The 25,805-nt window shown below is 41.2% G+C and overlaps 1 protein-coding gene across 1 annotated transcript; it reads left to right on the forward strand.

The window, feature by feature from the left end:
* DSG2 (desmoglein 2) lies at positions 1–25,421 on the forward strand. The gene is made up of 15 exons (XM_057364987.1): positions 1–1,859; positions 7,946–7,981; positions 8,879–9,013; positions 9,952–10,110; positions 10,462–10,606; positions 11,860–12,020; positions 12,821–12,955; positions 13,096–13,281; positions 14,233–14,492; positions 15,363–15,505; positions 16,133–16,360; positions 17,802–18,032; positions 19,044–19,186; positions 20,322–20,651; positions 22,674–25,421. Exons 1-15 carry the CDS (start codon positions 1,431–1,433, stop codon positions 23,697–23,699), a joined length of 3,747 nt encoding a protein of 1,248 aa, XP_057220970.1. The 5' UTR covers positions 1–1,430; the 3' UTR covers positions 23,700–25,421.
* Positions 25,422–25,805: the final 384 nt, after the last annotated feature.

Here is a 25,805-nt window from a genome sequence, read left to right on the forward strand (position 1 = left end):
ACCCCAACTTTTTAATGATAGCTGAGGCTATTTTAGGATGGCCAAGCCATGAGCCTTGTAGCTGACCCACACTTAAGTTACAAGCAACCTAAGAACAGGCATCTAAATTCTGGCAAGACAATTTGCAGAAGAGCTTCTGTCTCCTGTGCTATKGAGCTCTGGGAAAAGTTTATTCTATTCATTTCTCCTGTAAACACATGCAACTTCAAAGGSAAATCAAAGCTAAGGATTTTTCAAAATAAATTCATTTAGCTTTTTACTCCATCATATCAGCATTTCAAATTGACAAATAGTTGTGTGTGTRTATATATGTATRTCTACACTATAACCTCATTTACAGTGCACTGGATCAGCAACCAAAAAYTGTCTCAGAATTCCACAAAGCAACCTGCARATTAAGAAGAAAGTTGCAAATCACSGTTCTTCTCTTACAGCCTTTTGATGTAAAKAAACACTTAACCATTAGTCTAGGAAATGTAATATACATCTGAAAGCAGAACCTACGTCTAAATCACCAAATTAAAAGGATTGTAATATGAATGCTCTCCAAGACGTTCTCTGCCTCATTCATCTCAAACAGGAAAAACTAAAAGAAAACTTCACAGTGCTTCTTTGCCATTAGCTGCAGTAGCTACATCGTCTGTTAAACCTGTGCCAAAATACAYCCCGGTCCTCGAGACCCTGGAGAAGATCCTCAGAGGGCCTCAGGGTGGGTGTACTGTTGTGTGAAAGTACACAACTCTGCTTGGTTACAGTGATCGGTCCAGCACAATAACTCAGTGACGGAACAAAGCAAGCCTACAAAACCCTCTAATACTGTGCATTTCACATATATTGGCTTGTTTATGCCTTTTGTTTTCTTTAAGTTTAGAAACTATTTTTATGCAGGAGTATCAGCAAATTCTGTAGACTGGGATATTCTAAGAAAACAACGCAAGCAGATATATTTCACTTCAGGAAAACTTGTGAGGTTAAGTCTCCATGATGGCCATGGAAATTATAATTATTGCAACTGACATTGAGTTATGTATTGTGCGTTGTTACAGCATGCAATAAAGGGACATAATGTGATTGAAAGATTCCCATAAGGCTGGTTCCCCTCTSCGAGCACAAATAGTATCACAACCATCGGGTTCGGAAGTTACTTACCACAACTGAGTGTTATCCTGGAAAAATTAATCAGGTAACTGCCTCAAAGAAGTAAGGATGTACGGAAAGCGCGTTTGAATTATTTCGCCATCATGAAGAATCAGTTATGCCTTCGTAAGCACCAATTAATCAGGTGTATCCAGGAAAGATCTCTGCCAGATAAGAGTAGGAAGGATATAGCTCGRAGCGTATAAAAATGAGGATTATGGGGAAGGTTGTACTAAAAACACTCAGTTTTATTTTCCCATGAGACCGCGCTCCCCCCTATCCATTACTCGTTTATGTATCAGTTTGTTATCGCAGCTCCTCTGCGCCTCTCCTGCACGCTCCGGCTCGCCTTCCTCAGCGGAAGCGGGGGAAGCAAACCTCAAACTCAGGAGCCCTGGGGAAGCCGGGGCTCGGCGCTCCGAGGGCTGCCCTGTGCGTTCTCCGCGGGCGGGGCGCGGCCGGGACTCGCCGCCGCGGGGCGGTCACCCCGAGGGCGGGCCGGGCCGGGCGGGGCTCGGGGCCGGRCACCTCCTGCCCTCTCCCGGCACGGATCCCGCCCGGCACACTCCACCCACCCGCGGCTACTTGTGCCCCCCTCACGGGCCGCCGGCATTGCCGTGGTGGGCGGCCGGAGGAGCGGAGCCCGTCCCGTCCCGTCCCGTCCCGGTGCGGCGGTCATGTCGCGGGGCCCCGTGGCGGCGGCGCGGCTGCTGGCGCTGCTGGTGAGTGCTCGGCGCTGCTTTGCCGCGGGGTTCCCTCGGTAACGGAGCACTGCTTTGCTCCGGGGATCCCTCGGTACCGGAGCGCTGCTTTGCCCCGGGGATCCCCCGGTAGCGGAGCGCTGCTTTGCCCCGGACAGGGCGTGAAGTGCGGGAAGGGAGAGCGCGGGATGGAGCCGCGGGGGTCCCGAGTGCGGCCGCCGGGGAGAGGTGCTCCCGTCGGGGCTTGGCAGCACTCCCAGAGCCGGCTGCGTGTGGCTGGGAGCGGGTTTGCTTTCTTTCTTTGGGAATTAGATAGAAACCATCGCCGGAAAGCAGGTGGAGGTAGGAAATCCCAGCAGGAACGGTATCTGGGATGGGTRGGGCTGTGCAGCGCCGGGAGGAACAGGAACGCAGTGAGGAGTTCACGTTATTGCCGTCTTCATGTTCGACATACTTTCTATACTAGTAAAGTGTATTTCCCTTTTGAGGGAACAGTGCTAGGAGGGCAAATGAATTTAAAAGCTTGGAAGTCTTTGTCGCCTTAGRAAAATTACACCAAATTCTTAACAATCCAAAACACTTCAGGTTTTCTACTCCCCTGCCCTCACTATTTTTCCGCCATCAACCTTATATCCTATAAAATACTTTCTCAAACTAAAAGCAACGACTGTCTCATAACAGACTGAGATCAAAACGCTTGGTTTGTTGAATTYGGACTGATGTTTTCTAGCCCTTTCTAGCTGGTTTACGGCGGCATTTTCTTTTGCTTTTCACCTTTCCAGGCTGGCAGAATGCCTGCGGAAGTCGGGCTGCCGCCACTCAGACAAAGGTGAGGGTGGAGGCCAGGCCCTGGGCTGTGCYRGGAGCTGCCATGCAGCTGAGCAGGGATCAGTAATGTTGCATGGATAGAATGGAAGGTGCCAAAGGTCAGGACATTGTTCCCTGAGCTCAGGATCCTGCAGAATCAGATTTGTTATCTGGAGACCTGTTGCCTGATAGCTTTGATACTGACATATGGTTGAGCGCAAGATGGCCAGCAACTGTTAAACCTGTTTTTTTACAGCAGGCTGCTAGTTGAGGTTTGGTTGGAAAAAGTTTCATCCTCATTTTGTCCAAAAAAAAACAATGGAAAGCATGGAGTGCTACTTGTACAAAAGTTTTTACCTATTCTCCCTGCAATGCCTGAAGCCACACCATCCTCTGTTTTGGTGTACTTGCAGTGGCTTAGGATGCTGTTAGTTTTGCCTGAATAACATTATTTTTCTCAATCCTTATAATCTTCAGTCTCAGCTGAGGCAGGGTGTGATGTACTGAGAGTTAACTCAGTTTGGTGCCTAAAAGCCTCATTGTTGGATCAAATATTAGAGCAGATAAAGCTGCCTTCATTAGCTGATATCAGACAAGAAAGAGAGGCACTGCTGTGTTTTGAAATGTTGGGGTTTTTTTCCTAATATGGACCTTCATGTGGCAAAAAGTTATGTTTCTTGTTTGAGAGCATTGGATTAGGGTCATTTATTTCTTGTGAATCTTAAGAAGCTACTTAAAAACAATACTCTAAAAGTAGTGTCTTCTCAAGGCGGATTCTACCTTAGAAACGTGGAGAATGATAGGCTCTTCCTCTCCCAGTTTTTCCTGGAAGTATCTCTCAGTGCCCTGTCCCTGCCTGAGGGCTGCATCCCTGTACCACCCTCAGGTACCTCACAGAGGTCACAGCAGATTTCCCCAGGCCCCTGCCTCTGATCCTTTTCCAGGAATGTTCAGCTCTGCTGAATGGCAGTGCACCCAAAGGGTTGGGCTTGACTTGGTTCATGTCCAGAGCACACRCCCAGAGGCATGGGCCTGCCGGGCACGGCTCTCGAGGATTATTACACTGGGAGGTTTCTTGGTTATTTCTGAATGGGGGGTGGACATCATGTATTCAAGAGAGGAAGTCTTAGAACACTTCCTGCATTGGAGTGAAAGAATAGCTGACAGAGATGTATGAATCTTACTATGGGAGTAGCTAAATTTACTTTTTCTCTGAGCGTCTTCCTCAGACAGTACTTCGTTGATGTTTGGGACATCAGACTTAGCCAGRGTATGATGAAATTCAGGCCTGAATGTTTTAGATCACTACTGTRATGTTGGAGCCAGTAGCAGTTAATTATCAGAAGTCATAGAAACAAGTTAAATAAAAACCACCACAAATTTATGTTTGGTTTCATAAAGAGCAAAGGTGAGCTAATTCAAAGCGACCTAGCTTCTGTTGTCAGTAACATGCTGAAACATGGTAAAAGTATTTACAACTATTTGTGGATTGATTCAACAGTTTAACATTGTTCCAAAACAGAGGGGAAACCCAGCTGTGGTCAGGTCTGAAAGCAGCTGGGAAATATATAAGATCTAGTATTTTATCCATCCTATTGAATTGAAGTGGTATGTTATTATGTCTCTTCAGGAGACACTACAGAACAGCTAAAAAAAAAAAAACTAAACAAAAAAACAATCTAAACCCACAAAATTGTATTATTTTTTTTAAGGGAAATTAAAGAACTGGTATGTGAGCAAAGACAGTGAGTAAGATGTCTGACAAGTTTGCAGATAAATGAAGGGTGGAAGAAAGGAGAATAGTGAAGAAAAGGGAATTGCAACATACATGAGAGCATTGTCAGTGTCACAAAGGACGAGGTTGGGTTTGAGGTTAAGACATCTCAGTATAGGTATTTAATTTTCTGTTATCAGATAGGTGTTAAATTTTCTGTTATCTCTCATAAATGGAGATACAGTGAATGCTSAGTACACCTGTTTGGTTGGATCAAATTGTACTTTTGAAGCTAATGGCAAGAGTGTGTGAATCATGTCCCTCCTGAGTGAAACCACATTGTGAGATCCATCTGCTTGTAGGGCTTTGGTCTGTGGCACCAAGCTAATTCTAGTCTGAAGGAAAATCATCAAAAATGGGTTGTGTAGTGTTGGGTTCTCTGCATCGAATTMTTTGCTCCACAAATCCTCCTGTATTGTGTCTACAAACTGAACATACTTAAAAACAGTAGAGGTCAGAGAGAAATAGATATAGCCTGGTTTGGGGGCAAATTGTACTGTGCTCTAACCTCTGGATGTATTTCTGCTGAGTATGATGATAGTTTCGGCACTTCGTTTTCATTTAGGTATGACATTTAGGTATTACTCTGAATCTCATGCAAGCAGCAATATGGGCAACTTGCAAGGAGTTAAAATTAGGATAATTTTAAATTTTTTTTAATTAGTTAAAAATTGGTTTAATGATAATAACTATAGAAATTAGCAAAGATTTTTCATCTGTAAGAATATCTGGACAGCACCTTAGGTTAATGAGGTTGAGGGACCTCCATCCCTGATTTTTAAGAACAGGATAAGCCATTGTCAGGAAGTACTTGAGTGTAGTTTTCTTTTCCCAAGGGCCAGAAAATGTTCTAGTARATGACCTTGGATGGTTCCCCCTTGCTTCTCCAAGGTTGTCCTCAACACCAAACTGACTCACAAGAAGTGCAAGCTTCAAATATCCTAGCACGCAGCATATGGAGAAGACCAAGTTCTAGACATTACTGTTTCATGGTGTAGTAGATGCAGTTACATACCTTCTTGGTTACTCAGTCTTTATAACTTTACAGCTTCAATATGAGCTTTGTGTTGAAAATCTGTCCTTTAATCACTTCCTGACTACACAAGAACAGAGATTTGGGCAAGAACATCTTTGGACTCAGTTACATGGCAGTCACTCCCTTCTTTCCCATGTCCTCTTGCCTATTCCTGCTGCTTTCCTGTAGTATTTCATTCCAATTTCATTACTTAAGGCCTGAAACCTTTTTTTTTTTTTTTGGTAACCATCCAGTTTTATTCTGACAATGTTTTCTCAGCTCTGTCATCAACAGGTATGATCAGTAGATGTCTGATTTTTGATCCAAGGATATGATCCACAACAAATGACAGAGTTTTCCTGTTTTAAGCCATTTAACAGAAGGCAGTTTTAAGATATTAAAAAAAGGGGGGAAAGTCACATGTTCAACAAACATTAAATTCTGACATTACACTTGTCCTTGAAGAAAATGTCACTGAAAAGTGCTTTTTCCCTTATTTAAAATATTTGGAACATTAAAAAATTTCAATCCAAATGCAGGATCCCTTTATGTATTTGTTTCCCATGTATTTATGCATCTTGTAAATAAAACTCTCATTCTTAAACATTTTTGTAAGCTATCTTCTAGGTCCCCTATGAGACTACTTGTGGTCTGTAGATTAAATAATAAAAGAGCAAAAGTATTTTTTACTATCTTAGTATTAACCTATAATGTTTTGAGGTACATTTGCTACTATGCAAACAAATTGGTTTTTACTTCTACTTATCTTAATAAAAGATTTTCTGTTTATAATGACTAATGGAATTTTTTATGCATTTTTGATACTATCTCAGTGGAAGAGCTGCTTATTCTTGATCTTCAGCCACTTTTGTTTATACTGGGTTCTCCAGTTTCCAATACAAGGAAACTTCTCTCCATGTGCTTCTTGTCTCCATTMAGTATTGAAACACAAACACTCTCTCCTCCAATTTACCAGTTAGAACAACCAAGGATGTTTCTGATAATGTCTTGACAATTATTCACCCTCTGAAAGATCTGCAGCTTCTGTTGGAAAACCTTGGCTACAAAGCAAAATTATAATGTCACTGTTGCTGATATAATCTCATTAGTCATAAAAATAAATTTTGAAAATCCATACAATTAATAAAATCAAATAAGACTAAGAACATCCATGAAAACAGCTTGGTGTAAGATCCTGTACTTTTCACAATGCATATCCATTAGGAAACATACTGCTTGATAATTTTTGTCTTCAGAATATATACATTGGGGAAATACCATTTGAAAAACAGTTTTGTTGAACAAGCTGAAACAGAAATATGCTGTATTGCTCAACACAGTCTGCTGGATTGTGTGGGGAAGAGATAACATCTTTTTTTTTTAAAGAAGCTGTCATCAATTCAATAATCAAGKCTGAGTCAGAGGGAAGAATAGAAAGAGCCCAGTCAACAGACTAGAAACCAGTCAGAGACTGACTTATTTGAGTAGAAAACCACCTTTTCTGAGCCTGCTTTGCCTTAGGCAGTGGAATGCCTAAAAAACTAATCATTTAAGTTGTGAAATATAAATACTAATAGCTTTCAGAATGATAACAGTATTCAGAACTACATGAATAAAGCCCAAAAGCTTGATCTGTAGGTTTCCCATGTTGTCATGACCTGCCTTTTAATGTTGCTGTTTCCCAATACCGACACTTTTTTCAATTTGAGGGGTGTTACTTGCAGGGTCTTTGGTGCTTGGAGAATGGACRTGAACATGGGGTCTCTGATTAATTTGGCTCCTTCCAGTCAGGATTTGTCACCTAACTGAGTCATTCCAAGGAGTGTGTAGCTTTCCTGGCTTATTCTGGTTCTTGAAGAGGTGGGCAGTCCCGATACTGAGCACTGGTCTGTAAGGTTTTGTCAGAGCAAGCACCTCTGCTTTGCTTTAATAAGTGATGCCATTTATCCTCCCAACATGGTGCTGAGTGAGAGAGCTGCTTCTGTCATGTACACTTCATCAGATGTTTGGGTTAGTCCTTTCCTTTAAACTCTATTTATCCCATTTTATTCTCTGCTATGATTGGTAATTCACCACAAGTACATATCCAAAGTTTTCCCAAAAGAGGGAGTTTCGCCAAAGTGCTGCCAGCAACCAACACTCGTTTCATCATTTTGGAATAGTGAAGCATTATTCAACACTAAAAAAAAATGGTTATTTAAAAAATACTATCAAGCTGGAATTTAGTAGAAAAAAAATATATAAATTGTTTATAATCTGTTTCCTGCTGGAAAAAAGGTGCCAAGCTTAATAGTTATATCGTTAGAGTGTATGTTTTCAATGTCAATGGTTATGGTTGAATTTTCAGAAGCAATTATGGGTAAATAATAAATAATAAACATTAATTTATATGTGTGAATAGCCTTCTTCCTTATGGCTTTGCTGCTTTTATGAAGGAGGTCACATTAGTTAAGTTTTAGTACTGCTGAAGTGACATAGAATTAATAATGATTATCATAATTTCCATTGCAGGTCTGTTTGAATTATGGAAATGGGCTCCATGTGAAGGTAGGATGCAATGGAAAACCTTTTTTTTATCAGTGCCTGAATAAGGGTTGTCTGAGAAAAGTATCAAAGCCATGCCTTATTTCATTTGATAAATGTCCTGAATTTTACCATTTTCTGAAATGTGAAAGCTGATAATGAATAAAGAAATGAAGGCTGAAAAACAAGTAACTAGATTCCATCACAGTGAGTGGCATTGAACTTTTAGAAACTTCCCCTAACACATTAAATTTGTAGATTGCTTTTTTGAACTCGGTAAGTGAAAACAGCCCCTATTTTATTGAATATATTAATCTGAGAGTCAACAGAGACAGTAAAGACTAAGGCAAATCTGGAAGTCAGCAAAGACAGTAGAGATGAGGTAGATGGAAGGATGAGGGGTGTCATGCAGAGTGGAAATGAGGAGCAGTTGAGCAAGGATAGCAGAGACATTGGGTGGGTTGAGTAGAAGCCTGCCCTTCCATCTATTCTCTTTCAGAGAGAAAGCTGAATATGGAAAGCAACACTGATGAAAGATAAACACGGTGGTAAGGCAGAAAAGGTGGTTCAGAACAGCCTTAGWGCCAAACTTCTTCCCACAACTGATGACAAGCATTTAAATCTTCCAGAGCAGGTGTATTTTCACCAACCACTGGTCATGGGAACTTGTTCATATATTTAAAGCCTGTCTTAGCTAATTCTGTCCTGATGAAAAGGCCAGTGTCGTTTTCCTCTTTAACCAGCCTGAGGGCTGTGTAGCTCTTAGATTGTGACTCAGAAGGCTGATGCTGCTCCATGATTTTGGAGTTACTAGCTATTGAAAGAGCAAAAGTTATTCAGAAGTCTTAGCTACAGCAGCAATAAAGCATTTATCTGAAATGACTAAATGTAGTGCTGACATTCCATCTTGTCTTTTCACAGGTTTACAATCGAAATGACAGGAGTGGCATGTTGGCTCATCCCAACAGYCTAGTCAGACAGAAGCGAGAATGGACAGTCCCTCCAGCCTTCATACGGGAGGAGGAGGACAATTCCTATAAGAATCCAATTGCCAGAGTAAGCCCAGAAAAGAGTTAAATATGCAATATACATAAAAATAGAGATGAAAATGTAAAATAGGGGTGCGGCTGCCCTAAACACATACATAAATATTTCTTTAACTTTAAAGGGCTCTTAAATGCCAGTTGAAGATTGACACATTTCCTTCTGTTTCCTTTACTTTTAAAGCCTGGTTTAGCTCAGTCTCTCTTTTTTTCATAGCCCCATTTTTCATAAAGCTTTTGGGAGTGTCATATCTTTGAGTTTTTTCATACCACCAGCCCTACTCAGCTAGAGTTGAACTTGGCAAGTGGGCCCCAAATCAAAAAGTGATGATTTGTCAGAAGGGTGTACATACAGCATGATTATGTATGCCTAAACTTTTAGGAAATAGCTAAAAATAACCAAGGGGTTRTCCTTTGTGAAAGAATAATATGCATTGGGTTCAGCACCAGTGTTGAAACCTAAATTCACACTCCTGCCATTAAAGTGACTACAGGTGGTAGCAAGCTGCCACCCTGTGCTTGGCCTGCCTCTTGATGGTGATGCTGGCACAATGCACACTTYTCCAGATGTTTTGAGTGTCTGCTGACAGCAGAGAAAGGGTGTAATCTCTAGTCTCTGCAGCCTCTTACATGTGTTCATCTCCAGGTCTGACCTTTCTTCCTCCACCCTATCYCTTCTCCAGCCCTGGTCATGTTTGCTAGCTTAGGCCTCATGTCCTTGGTCATCTCCCTGCTCCAGATGTTTCTCATCTCCCCACACCAGATTCTGAAACAGAACATGCAGCCCTTCCTGCATTCATCTCAACATCTCCCCAGTCAAAGGAGTGCATTGAATTGTTAAATATTTATTTTTATTTGTTCATTACAAGATAGCAAAAATATTTTGTTGCACTTTCAAATGTGTTTTTTTTTTTTAAATGAGTTCCATTTAATTTGTTACATTTCTTCTAGATACATTCAGACCTTGAAGATACAGGGATAGTAGTGACTTACACAATATCTGGTCAAGGAGTAACAGAACCCCCTTATGGATTATTTGTTATCAATGGAAAGACTGGTGACCTGAACATAACAGGAAGGGTGGACAGAGAAAAGACTCCGATTTTGCTTGTAAGTTGAAATTTATTTTTCTTCTTTTGAGGTCCCCTCCTGTTAATTTTTAATTTATTGTCTTTAAATGTGTTTGCTTGAAATAATATATAATATATATATATATTTTCGGATACTTGTGCGTGTATACCTGCTTGTATTAGTAGCATATATTATATGCTTTTATAATGTTTAGATTTTGTAATATATAATATAATACATATTATGTTATGTTAYGTTACATTACATTATATAATGGTAATATAAGATATATGATCTGATGTATTATAATACAGAGATACTTCATTTTGCATATATATTTATAGATATTAGAGTCACTAACTGGATTACTATTTCTTTGTGTATTATCAGGTCCGAGGCCACGCACTAGATAAGAATGGGGCAAAACTGGAAGAACCAATAGACCTCCCAATTAAAGTTGTGGACATAAATGACAATTTTCCAGTGTTTTCACATGAAATTTTTGTTGGTTCAATTGAAGAATTAAGTGAAACAGGTAACTTCATGTTCGTTTTTCACTTGGCTTTTCCCAAGACATGCAAGGGCACAAGTGAATGTGCGCTTTGCGGCAGTATTTCTGCATAACAAGGGTACATTCTCTTGCTGGCATAAGCCATGTATGAATTAAAGTTTTTATTCAGAGCTAAGATGTGTTGTGTGATTAAGAGAGAGCATCCCCCAAGGGGCAAGAGAGGATATTGCCTCTTGTGGTACCTTTGGTTTGTTGTCCAAGCTTCCACAAATGCAGGCACCAGAGTCCTTCCGCAGGAATTGCACAGGAAATGCAATCTGCCTTCTGGACAGAGAAGTCCTAATCTGCCTAGCTGTCACAGCCTGTTTGGGAGGGACTTTGGGAGGGACTCTGCCATCTTCATCTAAAKCCCTACTTTTATCTGTGGGCTGGAGAGGTGCTTTACTGCTTTACTGTTAGCACATATTGCTGTGCCATAACCATTGAAGAATAAATGGCCATTTTCCTATTGACGTCAGTAAACATAAGAGCAACAGATTATTTGCAGGAAGATAGGAGGAGCTGGAATAAAMCAACCTAATAAATACCTGGCAGTGTGTCCATTTTAACGTCACTATAATTTGAAGAAATAAATTCTTGCCCATCCAATTAGGTGAGGTATTGAGTAACCTCACCAATCTTTCAAGTCAATAGCAGACATAYGTAGTGGCTCTTAGTATGAATTCCAACTAATGTTAAAACTTGGACTCTGGATGCTTTGGTACTCCCTCTCCCAAAGTATAAAACCCCATGCTATTAGTTGTGAGGGTATTTCACCGTAGGTACCAGTGTGTGTTTTGAGTGAAGCTATTGTAGGGCATCAATACATATCAATGGTTTTAATAATGTTCATGTGGAGGAATTATTAGTGCTCTCTTTTGACGAATACATGAGGGAAATGTAGCTCATTGTTCAAAAATTTTACATTCTGCTCTGTGTGGCATCTACATTTTTTCTGTCAGAATTATTGAGAGAATTTGACTTGTCAATTTGTTCATTGAATTCTGTGAGTCAGARATGTGAGGATATAATCTCTATCTTGGCTAGAACATATGCTTTTAACATATACCTTTTGGGTTTAGGAGCACTTTAACTTCATGCATTAAATAAATAAAGGCAAGAGCATCAGAAAATTGTGCAGTGTATCTAACAAAATGCGCTTATCTTTGATATTGCAATAAAGATCTTTGCCAGTGCATGGTGGTGTAAACAAGTGTCATATTTTGTTTGTATTTCAGGTACAATTGTAATGAGGATAAATGCAACAGATGCAGATGAACCGAATAACCTRAATTCCAAAATTGCTTTCAGGATTGTTTCCCAAAGCCCTAGYGCTGCATTCAGCATGGATAAGAATACTGGCGAGGTTCGAGTAGCAAAAATAAACCTTGACAGAGAGGTAAAAAACCCTTCAGTTTTAATGTTTGTTGGTAGTGGTTTTCTGATGCTTGTTGTCACCCTCAGCCCCACCTGAAGGGTGGTGAACTGGTCCTCTGAGCTTCCCTTGGGATTAAAGCCTGGTCTGCCTGATGCATGCTTTTCAGGCATTGAGAGAGGAGGTGATGGGATCAAGGTTGTATTCCCCCCATCACCTCCCTGGACAGTACCAGCCCAATGGCTGTAGCTTTCTGTCCGTCCTGTGCAGCCAGGCAGCAGTTACACAAAACAAAGGGTCTGGAGAGTGTATGGCAAAGTCAGCCCAGATCACCATCTGGAAAGCTGCTGATTGCTCCTGGATTTTTGTAGCCTTCTATGCAAATTGCGGTGCAAAGAGTTAGGACAGGTGCTGCTGTGAAACTGCATTGGAAGCCACRTATTACCAGTGACACAACCTGTGCTTGCAGAGTTTTCCCTGGCCAGCAGATGGTGATGGCAATATTAGCTCTGCCTCTGGCCATGCCCAGAAATGCAAATGTCCCTAATCACACGCCTGTTCATGGCCACTGAATTTTTTCCCTTTGCTAGGAAAGTAGAGTCTGACTCTTTGTAGGGAAGATGTGAAAGTCCCTTCCACACATCCTTTTCATAACCTCAGTTCTACTTCAGCAGAATCTGTCAAGGTACTTGTGTGAGAGATTTACTTCTAGCTAGAGAGGAGTTGTAATTGATCATAAGAGATGTTACCAAAACATAATAAAGGTAATATAGTAAAGGAAGAATTTTTAGCCTGGATTAAACACCTTTTTCTTACCATGACAGACACAAAGTAGCTATTCTTTGGTGGTGGAAGCAAAGGACCGTGGTGGTGAAGCAGGTGGSAATGCTGCAACATGTTCTTTAGAAATCAAGATTTTGGATGTCAATGACAATCTGCCTGTTGTTGAAAGCCGCACAGTAAGTACATTTATCATAATATTTGGCATGTTCCTATACCTGCCAGCATCCCATAATATTGTGCAAGATTCCTTGCACCGGTGAAATGATGTAAAACCATGACAGTCTCTTTTAAAGACTGGATTTTTTTTAAATTGCAGTTTGAGGGAAGCATTGAAGAAAACAGAGCAAATGTGGAAATTATGCGAATAAAAGTATTTGACAAAGATGAAGAGTTTTCTGATAACTGGCTCGCAAACTTTACATTTGTTTCTGGAAACGAAGAYGGTTTTTTCCAAATTGTAACTGATAAACAAACAAATGAAGGAATTTTGACTGTTGTGAAGGTTAGTACAAATTTTTGGAAATCCTTCTTTAAATATTAGAATAATTTATCCTTCTATGTTGACAAATTGTGTTTATTCAGTCAATATGTAAAATATGTGGATACTCCTCCTTTGCCATATTTTAATATATTCAGTAATTCCATGAAAAATAGTATTTTTATCAAGGTTTTCTGTTTGCCTTCTGTGTGATCTCAAATATATCTAGTTAGGCAGAAGTCCCCAGACTTCCCTTGTCCTTTGGGCAAAAGTGCTAACATGCTGTAAACTTGCACATTTTTGCTGTCCTTGATGATCTCAGTATAAATTTCTTTATTTCCCCTGGCCACTGATAATATTGCAGGCAGCATCTGTTCCATGAGCCATGGGCTACAGATTATTTTATGAATTGTCGTAAGTTGAAATGATGATGAAAATATTTTCCAAAATTGGAAATATCTATTTTATAATTTTCACTTTTCTTGAGTCCACAAGAAGTGGAGATGTATAGTGCCCTAGGTAGCGGGTTTTTCTCTGCTCTGGTTTAATTATCCGAAAACCGCTAATTATTAAAAAAAATAATTTGAGCATTATTAAGTGAATGATTTGGTTTAAAAAAACCCAAAACATACATTTGGAAGAGCCAAGTAACTGATCACGGATTCACTGAAAGCACAGGCAGAATATATGGGTAGGACTCCTTGCACACACCTGAAATTATTTTAATTCGATAATATAGAGACATACCTATGCTGTTAGCCATTAAAAATGAGTGAGAGTAACATGTTAACAACCTTCCTCACACTGTAACATCCTAATTGCTTGAATGTTACTTAAATGCTTACATCCTTACTACTTAAATAAGGAGACTACACTCTTATTTAACTAAATGATGTACTAAATGTATATCAGTTGTCTAGATATTAGATTCTGACAATTTCTAAGTTTTCTTTATTATTTTCTTTATTGCTCTAGGAGCTGGATTATGAAAAAATGCAAAGCCTAAACTTGGGTGTTGTTGTTACAAACAAAGCAGAGTTCCACAAGTCGATTAAACCCAGTTAYAAGGCAGAAACAATTCCAATCAAAATTAAGGTGATTAATGTGCGGGAAGGCCCAGTGTTCCCTGGTGGCACAAAAATTATTGAAGCAAGTGAGAAACTGCAGATAAAACAGGTTATTGGACAGTATCAAGCTTATGATGAAGACACAGGAAAAATAGCAGAGCGCATTACGTAAGAATTTTTTTATAACCATTATAACTGAGTATGTCAGCAGTACATTTATTGTAAAAATTTGGATGTTGAACTGAAATAATTTCAAAGATAATACTTTTCCACTAAGGATAATTCACACCTTAAACAACATCGTTATCATCATCTTCAATACTCTATTATGCAGAAAACAGGTGGTATGAAAATCCTCCTTTTTTTGTATATGGTGAGATGTGAGTGTTTGGGCTGAAGTCTGTGTTTGGATGATGTGTTTGTCATACCTGTGTACTTCTGAGAGTAGATTTACCCATCTGATTTCATTGTCTCTAGTAAAATTAGGAAGAAATATGCAGAAACATTTTTCAGTCAGTCAGAAAGGGTGTAACACAGTTATGTCTGCAGGTGTGTGCTTGGGTTTTGAATCACGTCTTGTGTTTTGAATCATAGCTCTTTAGCTACAATGTTATTGAACYACCTTTACAAATAGTGCACAGCAGAATTGCACACCCAGGGGTGGACCCTTTTCCCCCATGCCTGTAATACAGTCTTTCCTGGATGGCTAATGCTCAGCTTTTGCTGGRAACATGGATGGAGTGGCAAAGGACRRTGACCAGCAGYGCAGCTCCCTCTCCTGTTCYRSKCTCACTCCCTGACTGTACTTTCTATGATGCAGCYATACCAAAATCTTTGATTTAGAGAGAAAAGCAGCTCTCAGTRTTCAGGGTAGGTTTATTGTTGTAGCCAGTTGCAGTGGCAGGAGCATCAGACCTCAGACTTAGGGATTTGATTTCTGCTTTAAATGATGAGTGAATATACTGTGAAGCTGCTTTTTTCCACTGATGGTTGTTTTCCTCATCATAAATCTGTCCATCTTTGTGTGTTCTTCATCAGATACATGAAAGGAAGAGATGCAGCAAACTGGGTCACTGTAGACTCAGTCACAGGTGAAATCCGACTTGCTAAAAATCTTGATTACGAATCACCTTACGTAGTTAATGGTACCTACATTATCACCATGTTGGGTGTAACTACAGGTAAGTTAGAGGGTTTTGTTTTCACACTGATTGGTTTGTTTGCCTATCTACAAGGGTAGTTGGTTTTACCTATCTTTAAAGTTAGGCACCAGCTGCAGTCTCGGTGTTCAGAGGAGAGACASGGGCAACTCATTACCCTGGAATGTCTTCCCAAGGTGTCTGTTTCTCCTCTTTGACTGATGGAGGTGAACTTTTTATAAAAGTTTTCAAAATTAAGTCTGATAAGAAAAATCTATTGTCAAGGTGGGAATTGCAATATTTCAATATGCCAATAATCAGACTTCATAGTCCTAAGTTTTCTTCAGTTCTAAGTAAGAAAGACTCCCTGACCTTCTTGTGTATCTAAATAGAATTCTTCATTTATAATCTGCATGTTACTGTGTAACCATACAGGATTTTTTTTTTTTCAAGTTAAAGTAATAACACAGCTTGTCTTCAGAAGAACTTAGTCCATATATTTATTAACATTGGGAATAAAACACTGCTCTCATAAGCTCTGGAGAGAGCTCTTTCAACTTACTTCTCCAATGTTTGTGTTTTGGAAAATACTATTTTTTTTACATTAAGATGAAATTTAAGGTGAAATGTGCACAAAACAATTTAATTTTTCATAYTTGAAAATCTTAGATTCCCCTAAGAAAACGATCACTGGCACAGTCGTCATTCAAGTTCAAGATGAGAATGATAACTGCCCGGTTATTGTGAACCCTGTGCAGACTGTGTGTTCCGATGCAAAATTAGTTGATGTTACAGCTAGTGAYTTGGATGGTTACCCCTACAGTTACCCCTTCAGCTTTACTGTCCTTGACGAGCCAGAAGGAACAGCAGAAAAATGGATAATTGCATCTGGAAATGGTAAGGAAATGTATTTTTAATTGCTTTCAGTTCTTTGAAGTCCTAAAATTGTAATTTATCAATTCCAATCAAACTGACAGTTTGGCTGAGTCACACCAACAAAAAAAACACCCCACCTAKGTATGGAATCAGGCATTAAGACCAYCGTTTGYATTCTGCTTCCTTCTCTCTGAAGGTTATAAAAGCCCAGTCAGTTCTCTGGGGTGTCAGTGTCTCTGGTGGTCCCTCAGCTGGACCATCTTTGCCTGGCTTGATTCCGTATGTATGGTGACCAGGATTTCATGAGTTATGCTGGGATCAAGCTATCTCCACCTTCTCAAGCAAAACATGCAGTGATGCATTATCTGGGCATAGATGACAAGCTGTCCATGAGCCAGCGATGTGTCCTGGTGGCCAAAAAGATCAATGGTTTCCTGGGGTGCATTAGGAAGAGCATTGCCAGCTGGTCCGAGCGATCCTGCCCCTCTAATGAGCCCACATCCGGAGTGCTGTGTCCAGTTGTGGCTCCTTGGTACGAGACATGGAGCTCCTAAAACCTCCAGTGAAGGGCAAGATGGTTAAAGGACTGGAAAATCTCTSTGATGAGGACAGGCTGAGGGAGCTGGGCCTGTTCAGCCTCCAGAAGAGATGACTGAGAGAAGACCTTATCAGTGTCTGTAAATRTCTGAAGGGAGGGTGCCAAGAGGATGGAGCCAGGCTCTTCTTGGTGGTTCCAATCAATAGGACAAGAGGCAATGGGCAGAAACCGATGCTCAGGGAGCTCCACCTGAATAAAAAGAGGAACTTCTTTATTGTGCAAGAGACTATGCATTGGAACAGATTGTCCAGAAAGATTGTGGAGTCTCCCTCACTGGAGATACTCAACAACTGTCTGGATGCAATCCTATGCCATGCACTGTAGGATGATCCTGCTTGAGCACAGAGGTTAGGCCAGATACCCCATTGTGGTCCCTCCCAACCTGACCCATTCTGTGATTCAGTGATCTTCTGCCTAGTTAGTCCTTGACACGACATAGCCACAGGAGCAGGTGTTTTGTTGGCTCCTGATCTCTGTGTGTGGCCTACAATAATCTAAAGACTGAGGCTTGTTTTTTGTGAGTTCATCTTTTATCTATGCAGATGAAGTGGTTGATGCCATGCAGGTGATTGGGCTGTCTTCCGTGCTAGGTCTCTGGTGGTGTGAAACTTGACAATTATCTGAGGCTCCGAGTGAACATGGCTGCTCACTTACCAGCAYGAATTACTTGATGAAAATAAAAGCACATATACTGTAGAAGCGGCTGATTAAACTTAATTCCATTGCATTAGCTGGACTTAAATGGAGGGGKTTTTTTTGGAGACTGTAACAGTTGTATTTTACTTAGTTTACAAGAGTCAGTTTTCTCTCTGATCACTTCTTGTCTTTTTATTTCACTTTAACCTCCCTCCACTTCCACCTCAGACACCAGTATACAGCTGATACCACAAAACCTGAAGCCGGGCAGAACTGAAGTTCCCATGCTAATAAAGGATTTCCAAGGGGTCAGCTGTGCTGTGCCTCAGTCTCTGCAGTTGACTGTTTGTGAGTGTGCAGATGAGGGCGTGTGCCAGGAGAAGTTTGTTGGCGCAAAGTCGGTGGGTCTGGGACCAGCAGCGGTTGCACTAATCATCTTGGCATTTTTACTTTTGCTGCGTAAGTAATTGTTTCCTATTATCTCCTAAGCACTGTAAATGTGGCCTGCAAAGCATCTCGAAAGAAACAGTCCAGTTCCCAGGTTTTATCATCTTGATTCATTCTGCATGAACTCTCAGTCTTGTGTGAAGTCCTAGGAGATCCCCAACTAATTTTGGTAATATCAGCATTTCACCCTCAAAAGATTTCAAGCCATGCATCTTAAAATTAATATGAACAACTTTTAATAGTTGTTTATGGTGCTGTAAATAACAGGTGGGGAAGCAGTGAGGAATGCTTTTGGTATTCCCAGATGTCCCCAGGTGAACCCTAACTCTTCCTACTAAAACCACAGCACATTCTCCACTCTCTTCTCGGTCACTGCAGATTCACTGCCTTGCTCAGAGCAGCATGTGACATTGTTCTTTGGTGAGATAAAAYAGAAGAGAAATAAGAGAAGAATATTTGTAGTTATGGTATGGCCAAGTGTAGCGGTGCTGCATTTAAACTCGCAATAGTTTATTGCTTGTGCTGGCAGCAATCTAACTGTGATAAAACAAAGTTCATGCTACAGGAATAGTATTTTCTGCTTCTGAAACTGCAGAAGTCCCACAGGCAATGCTCTAGGCACATCAGTGGAGTGGTGAGGTGGAATTTACGTGATGCCATGTTGTTATCTAGTAGTAAAAGAAGAGGAGGAGTTAGAAATGCTGAGGTTGTACAGTGATAGCTGGGGCTTGTATTTGGTATGTGAAATCTTTGGTGTTACAGCTACGTACATGTGTGGTCATCTGCAGAATTCAGGCCCTGACATGTTGATTGTCAGTTTGCTCTCTAGGAAACTGGCCTGGAATATGCTTCAGGAAATGCCTTGAACATTTGGGAGCCAGTCTTCAGTCCTTGTAGCCCTCATACTGATCAGTAGCTCATTTAAAATATATTTGGGTATAGGAGCTGAACAAACTTAGAATGGCTGTTAGTATGGCTTAGGTCCTAATAATAGTTAATTGGCAACCTTCTGTTTCCCTCTAGTTGTTCCACTGTTACTGCTGCTGTGTCCTGGTGGCTTGGGAGCAAAGGGATTTGGTGGAGCAAAGACATTTGCTGAAATACCAGACCACAGTGAAGCGATGCTGCGTAAGTGGAACAGCGAAGGAGCAGCTCCTGAGGAGAAGGCATGTATCCCTAATAGCCCTTCTCTTTGATTTCTGTCCCAGTGTTCAGTTTGGCACTTGGTGCCTCTTCCACACTACAGGTGGATATTTCAAAGCTCTACAACAGATTTTAACAACATGTAACATTGATTAAAATTAACCCTGTGAAGGTCAGCAAAGGATGTGTGGGAGACGACTTCCACCAGCAGCTGTAGAAACAGTCACCATAGCACTTAAATCCCAAAGTATAGGGAAAGCAATCAAGCAAATGTTGATCATATCTGAGCAGAAGATAGGACTGTGGGGAAAGTATTGAACCAATAGAGAGTGAAGCATTTGCTGTTGCAAGCCTGGAATGCTCTGCACCCCTTTGGGAGTATGATAAACCACCAAAATAATAGATTATAATGCTGAGCTTGCCTTCATTGGTTTAAAGTTTCAGACTGTTTTAAATTACTTCCCTGTGTATTTTCTTTTTTAAACAGRGGAAATTCCTTAATAAAAAAGAAAAAGGCATAAAAAGGTACAARTCTGCAGAGGGAACAGTAAATGCCAAGTGAAGTTCACCCTTTATTGTTATACTACAAAACAAGGTTTTCAAACTAAGGGCATGACACTGACATGTTTTTGCACAATAATAGAAACTGAAGGTAAAATACTTTGATTTAGGGCAAATGCTCRCACCAAAGTCTTGTTAAAGGATAATTAACAGGGAAGCCAAACAGGTAGAAAAAAGAAAGGGCCAGGCAGCATCTCAGAGGTGGCAGGCAGTGCGCATTTCCCCACTTCATCTCTGAGGAAAACTGGGCAGAGTTTTTCTTGGAACAGCTGAGCTCCATGGAGTTTTGCAAGTTTTTTTTTTGGTGGGATTTTTTTTTTGGTTTTTTTTTTTTTTAATTTTTAATCTTCTGAGTTTCAAGAAAACATGGTCTATGGAAACATTTCCATGAACCTTCTTGGCAATACATTTGTGGAAGCTACACCCTGTTTTAGGAGGCCTTTTGCTCTTTGCAGCAACACGTATGAGTGCAAATTCAAACAAGTCGTAAGACAGCACCCTCCCCGTTCCCACCCAGCCCCACTGCTTGTTTGGTGAGTTCCACATGCTAGACAGCAAASCTTTCATGTCACATCTTAATTTGTCTTCTTTATGTAGCCAGTGCTAAGCTTCGTTACACCCACTGCACTCGGGAACTTGAGAGGAGCAGCAACAGGAGCAGCAGCAGGAGGAATGAGTGGAGAAGAAGCTGTGATAGGAGCAGGCAGCTCTGCCTCTCATGTAGGAGAGCATCGTAGCACCATCACCAGGGAAAGATGGGAAGAGCAAAGGCGTCTTCTTTCTGGTGCAGACTATGGAGCCATGGCAGCTGGRGCGGCTGAAGGCATGACAAGTGTAGATGGCAAGACAGTCATGTCTGGAGGAGGAGTTGCTGTGGGAGCGGCAGGAGCCATGAATGAAGAATTCTTAAGAGACTACTTCAATGATGTAAGCATATGACCCAAAAATAACAGTATTTTGAAGTTTACACTTAGCATTGTGAAATTTCGTTCATGTTACGACAAAGAGATGAGTAGATATGTGTATGTACAAACAGTCCTGATACTGTGCATGTGGAGTTGGGGGCATTAATGATTTTTTKATTAGCCACACATGTGGGACTTGGAGTGTGACAGTGCTCAGTCTTGTAGCCCTGAGCGCTTGCRAGGTGTCACACAACTAGATCTTCTCTCTCAAGGAAGGTACTTGGGGGTGGGATACAGAATATTCAGCAATGGCCAAGGAGTGCCTTGCCCAGAAAAAAGCCCTGAGAAAGACTCTGTGATCTAAATCTCAGGGAGTTAAAACACATTAAACCAGTCTCTAGGGAGGTGCCCGTGACTCATCATGAGTCAYAGCTACAAGGAGCAGGTTTTTGAAAGATAAGCCGAAGATGTCATACGCCAGTGGGTGGGGCTGTAGTTTCAAAGTAGCTGACAAAGTSAGTCGTGCTGACTTATCTGTTTGCCCGGCAGCCTGGGTAAAGGGCCATTCATCAAAGGAGTATGAGGCATATGTTGCAATCCCTTTTTTTAATTTTTACTGATCTAACCGTTGGCCTGTAGGTTTTTCCTATTTGTTGTAACCGTTCCTTCTTTGTGTTATGCACATCGTTAGTCCTTTGGCTGGTGAGCTCCTTGTAGTGAAAGTTTGATTTCCATGCTCCACCACCTGTGGAAACAAAATGTCTTCACACCCTACAGCTGGCAGCTGATGGGGTTTTACAGGGGAGTAGCTGTGCAGATTTGAATCACCACCTCAGGCCAGGGAAGGATTTGAACTTTAGGTACTTGTATGTCTCCAAGTGCCTTTGCCTCTGGTGCTCTGGGTGAACAGATGCAGCAGTAGCAATCTGCTTTTCTTCCTCTCTTTGTGACATAATTAAAGCATATAGCTGCCTGATGGAGTCCTGCAGGAGGGAGATGATACTCAGTAGTCCATACAGGTTCTGGGAAGCTAAAATATCTGATTATAGGGGTGGGGAAACAGACAAGTAACCAAACCAAATTATTTCAGATGCTGGTTTTTGTGGCAGAATCTTGGGTCATTCATGTGCCTACTTCCAGGATCAAATGCAGATAAACATGCAGAGTCAATTTGGGTCTGGATGTATACCACATTACATAGATGCCTGAGCTAATTCACAGTCCAGAACTTCAAATGTGGCAGAAAGATGGTTCTGAACACAAGTCAGGAGCCATATTAGGTGAAGCTGATTCAGCAGGCCCRGAGGATTTGGCTGTCTTCACTTTTGGAACTGGAGCTGATGCAAACACATACACGGATATTTGTGCCAGCACCGCAGCAGCTCCATGGCAGACACTGTTTTCAGCTTGAGCTGACACTGTRGGCACTGTAGTCAGAACTTGTGAGCCTTCCTCGTTGCCAGGTGGCCTGCATAGAGCCTAAGAATTTACATGATGGACTATGCACCCATACTTTACTGATCCATTTAACTTTTTGATTTGTTTCCTGTTGGGTATCCTGGGTGTGATCCTGTAGGCTGCGCTAGTGAAAGGGGCCATGGGAGGGGATAACAGGCAGCTCATTAAATGTTTGTGTAAATGTTAGGACACTCTCAGAAATGGTCTTGGCATTCTTCCACAAAAACCAAGATAGAGGTGAAGTTCATTCACTGAACTAAAGCTAAAACAATTTATTCGTTAATATGGAGCAGTATCACAAATGGCACATTTACTGGAGGGAACAACAGCAGGTTCTGATGGTATCCAAGGTTTTAAATTTAATCTCAGATTTTTCTTCTCAGGCAAGTGTACTGTGAAGTTCAAAATAATTTCAGAAAAACAAAATGCTATGTTAGGTACAGTCCTTGCTTGGTTGGCAATTTCTGTGTCTTCAGTTATTTTTTTTATTTCAACCTTTTTGACCAAGCATTTCTGATTTTTCAAAATTTTTAAGTCTAGAGCTGTAATTAATGAACTTKTGTTTGCTTTTGTTTTCTATCTGCAGAAAGCTGTCTCTTTTGCGGATGAAGATGAAGAGCAAGCTGCRAAAGACTGTCTCCTGGTTTATTCCCAGGGAGAATCAGGCTCCCCTCATGGATCCGTTGGCTGCTGCAGTTTTATTGAGGGGGATCTTGATGACCATTTTCTTGATGATTTAGGAGACAAATTTAAGACTCTAGCAGAAATATGTATAGGCAGACAGATCAACATGAAAGATGGTGGCTCCAAGAATGAATCAGGTTTTGGGTTTAGTGAAGCAAAGTCACAGTTCTTAGATCAGCAAAATGCTTCCAGCTCTGAACAAGCCTTTGCCTCAGGCAGTCATTTCCAGTCCATCCCAGCAGTGCACGCAGGCAGTGGCACAGGAGAAAGCACCCTATCCAAGGAGGTGGTCACAGAAACAGCCTTTTCATCATCCCATTCTGGGCAGCACAATGTGCAGCACCTTCCCACAGGCCACACAGAGACCAATGTCACCATGACGGAAACATCCTACTCTGTGGGGGCTCCTGCCCGCTCGCCCGCCGTCTTTTTAGGYCCCCAGTTTAAGGAGAATGTAGTGGTGACAGAGAGAGTGCTGGCACCTGCATCGAGCATCCAGGGTATGGTGAAAATCCCTGATTTGCCTCAYGGAAGTAACGTGGTGGTTACAGAGAGTTTGGTGAAGTCGGCAGGTGCAGGGCCAGGAGCCCTGACAGTTCAGGATCTTTCTGACTCCCAGTACGTCGTGGTGAGGGAGCGAGAGAGGGTGCTGGTGCCCGCTGCAGAGCAGGGCTCCCTCGGCTTCCCCGCTTTGACAGAGGAACGCAGCACGGTGCTGAAAGAAGGGATGGTGACAGCCTCAGGGCTGCAGAGCAGAGCTGAACAGGTGACAGGTGCCAGCTCAGGAAGGCAAGAGCATGCAGTAATCACAGACTCCCYGCTTAACCTGACGGGCTCCAAGTTRGARGGGCCACCTCCTGCCAGTGCCACACTGAGCAAGTCTTCCAGGGTCACCAAATACAGCACAGTGCAGTACACTCGCTCATAGCCTGGGTTCCTTGCAGCAGTGGCAGTGTCCAGCACCCTTCTGTCTGCAGGCATCCTGCCTCGGGATTGTCCATGAGATCCAAATTTGCCAGAGCTTCCAGAATGACATATACTCATTTGCACTAGTTTGTATAAATATGGACTATATGACCAGGAAGCAAGTGAGGAAATCTGGTGTTATTATGTTACATTGGCAGGGATCCTTTTGAAGTGTGAGGATGAGGGAAATATTTTTTTTCCTGGTTTGCTATTTTTGTTATTGCCTTTTATTATTCAGACAGTGTAACAATGCTTCATAACCAGAGCTGCATGATTATGGGAAAAGAGGAAAAAAAGTCACAAATCTAGGGATGAATAGTAGCCTACAAAGCACAAATTAGGTTTTTGAACTGCTGTTGGGTGTATCTGAAGTCCTCCTGTGAGGGGAATCAGTTTCTTATTGTGTCTTTGCCACTCTGTTGTGGGCCACGGTAGCTCCTCCTGAGCTTTGCTAAGAAATCTTCCTGAGAAGCCCAGGCCACCAAAGCTACCATGTTTTCAGGGCAGTGGTGTGTTGATCTTCTGAAGAGATGTCACAACTTCTGGTTATCGAATTTGTAACTTAGGCAGTAAATACTTGCACATTACCACAATGGTTAAAGAGAGCAAGTAGCAAAAAAACTGAGGACTGCCATTTTTTTGCCACCTCAGTGTAAAAATTTCATTATTTGGTGTGGTCTACACTGACATGGGCRAGTAAGCATTTGCATTATGTACATTTTCCACTTGATTTAACTTATGAGAAACAGAAAAGGTTTACCTTAGCTTTAGAGCCAGAGATTCAGTCAGTGGCTTTGCCAGCAAAGTTTATGGCCCTTAGACATCTGTAGGATCTGATTTACAGGTGCAATTAAGTATTTAGAATTGTGTCTGTGAATTCAAAGGCACAGAAGTACAGGCTAGTGTGTGTGAGAGGTTCCACTAATGTCAGTACCAGTGCAGTGAAATGGCAACTTTCCTTGCCTGTGACAGGACAAGAGGATGCCCCCTTTAGCTCTGCAATACTTGAGTTTGCTTTGCTTGCTGGAAGTTTATGGTAAAAGCAGGAGACAGTACTGCACTCTTTGGTGGTATGTATATATGCACATTTAAATATTTTTATGCTGTTTGGAACATTCTGAAGTTAATTTTCTACAGGAAAAGCTGTCTACATTCCTCATGTTTTCTCAGAGTAGAAGTAATTTAGATGAGGTTTTGGTACCATGTTTATCTCTTACCTATAAGATCAGCAAGCTGGTCACAAGGTACTGCAAAGCCTGCAGATCTGCAGAGTTTTCAGATTGTCTCCATCTCCTGGAGTTTTCCTGCAGCTGCAGTGTTTTTTTCTACTGGTGTGGTCTGCCTTTGACTAGACATGCTTTCAGTGTGCTTAATTTTACTCATAATTATGAAAAAGTTGGTTCAAAACCATAAATATTTAAATTAGGAACCATGGCAGTGCTCAACCATGACAGATGGGCCATTACATTAAGTGGAGTAGTATTTCCAAACATATCAGGCTACCTGTTTGCTTGGACCTGTTGGTTATTTATCTCTTCCACTACACTTTTAAAATGTAGTGTATTTATATCTGAAATATGTATCTGTTTCTAAGCAAGCCTGCAATACTAAGTGGTCACCACTTTTCTGACTTTCTAATATTTGTGGGTTTTTCTGCAATCTTAAAATAAAGAACTCTACTGGATTTTTTAAATCTTTATTCAAACAGCTACCAGTGAAAATACTTAACTTTCCTACTGCAAATAAAGAKTTTAAAGATAGAGCAAGGACTGGGATTTCCCAAATAGCCTCAAGGAATATCTGAAAGATGCACATGTAAAAAAAGTTGGTGTCATGCTACACTTTACAGATTCAGACAAAAATGTGAATTTTGCCTTGTGGTTAAGTGCACTTAATTGGTTAAGTTACTGTAGTAACTTGGTGCTAGAGAACAGCATCCCCTCCACACATTTACTGAGTCAAACTCTTCTAACAGTTTATACTTCCAGACAAAATGGCATAAAATGGTCTTGGTTTTATAACATGTTAAGACATGTAGTTGTTAACACCCAGAAGAACATGTAAGAGT

Source organism: Malurus melanocephalus, unplaced genomic scaffold (genome assembly GCF_030028575.1).
Source record: "Malurus melanocephalus ecotype Western Australia unplaced genomic scaffold, MMel_1.1 scaffold_46, whole genome shotgun sequence".
NCBI lineage: Eukaryota > Metazoa > Chordata > Aves > Passeriformes > Maluridae > Malurus > Malurus melanocephalus.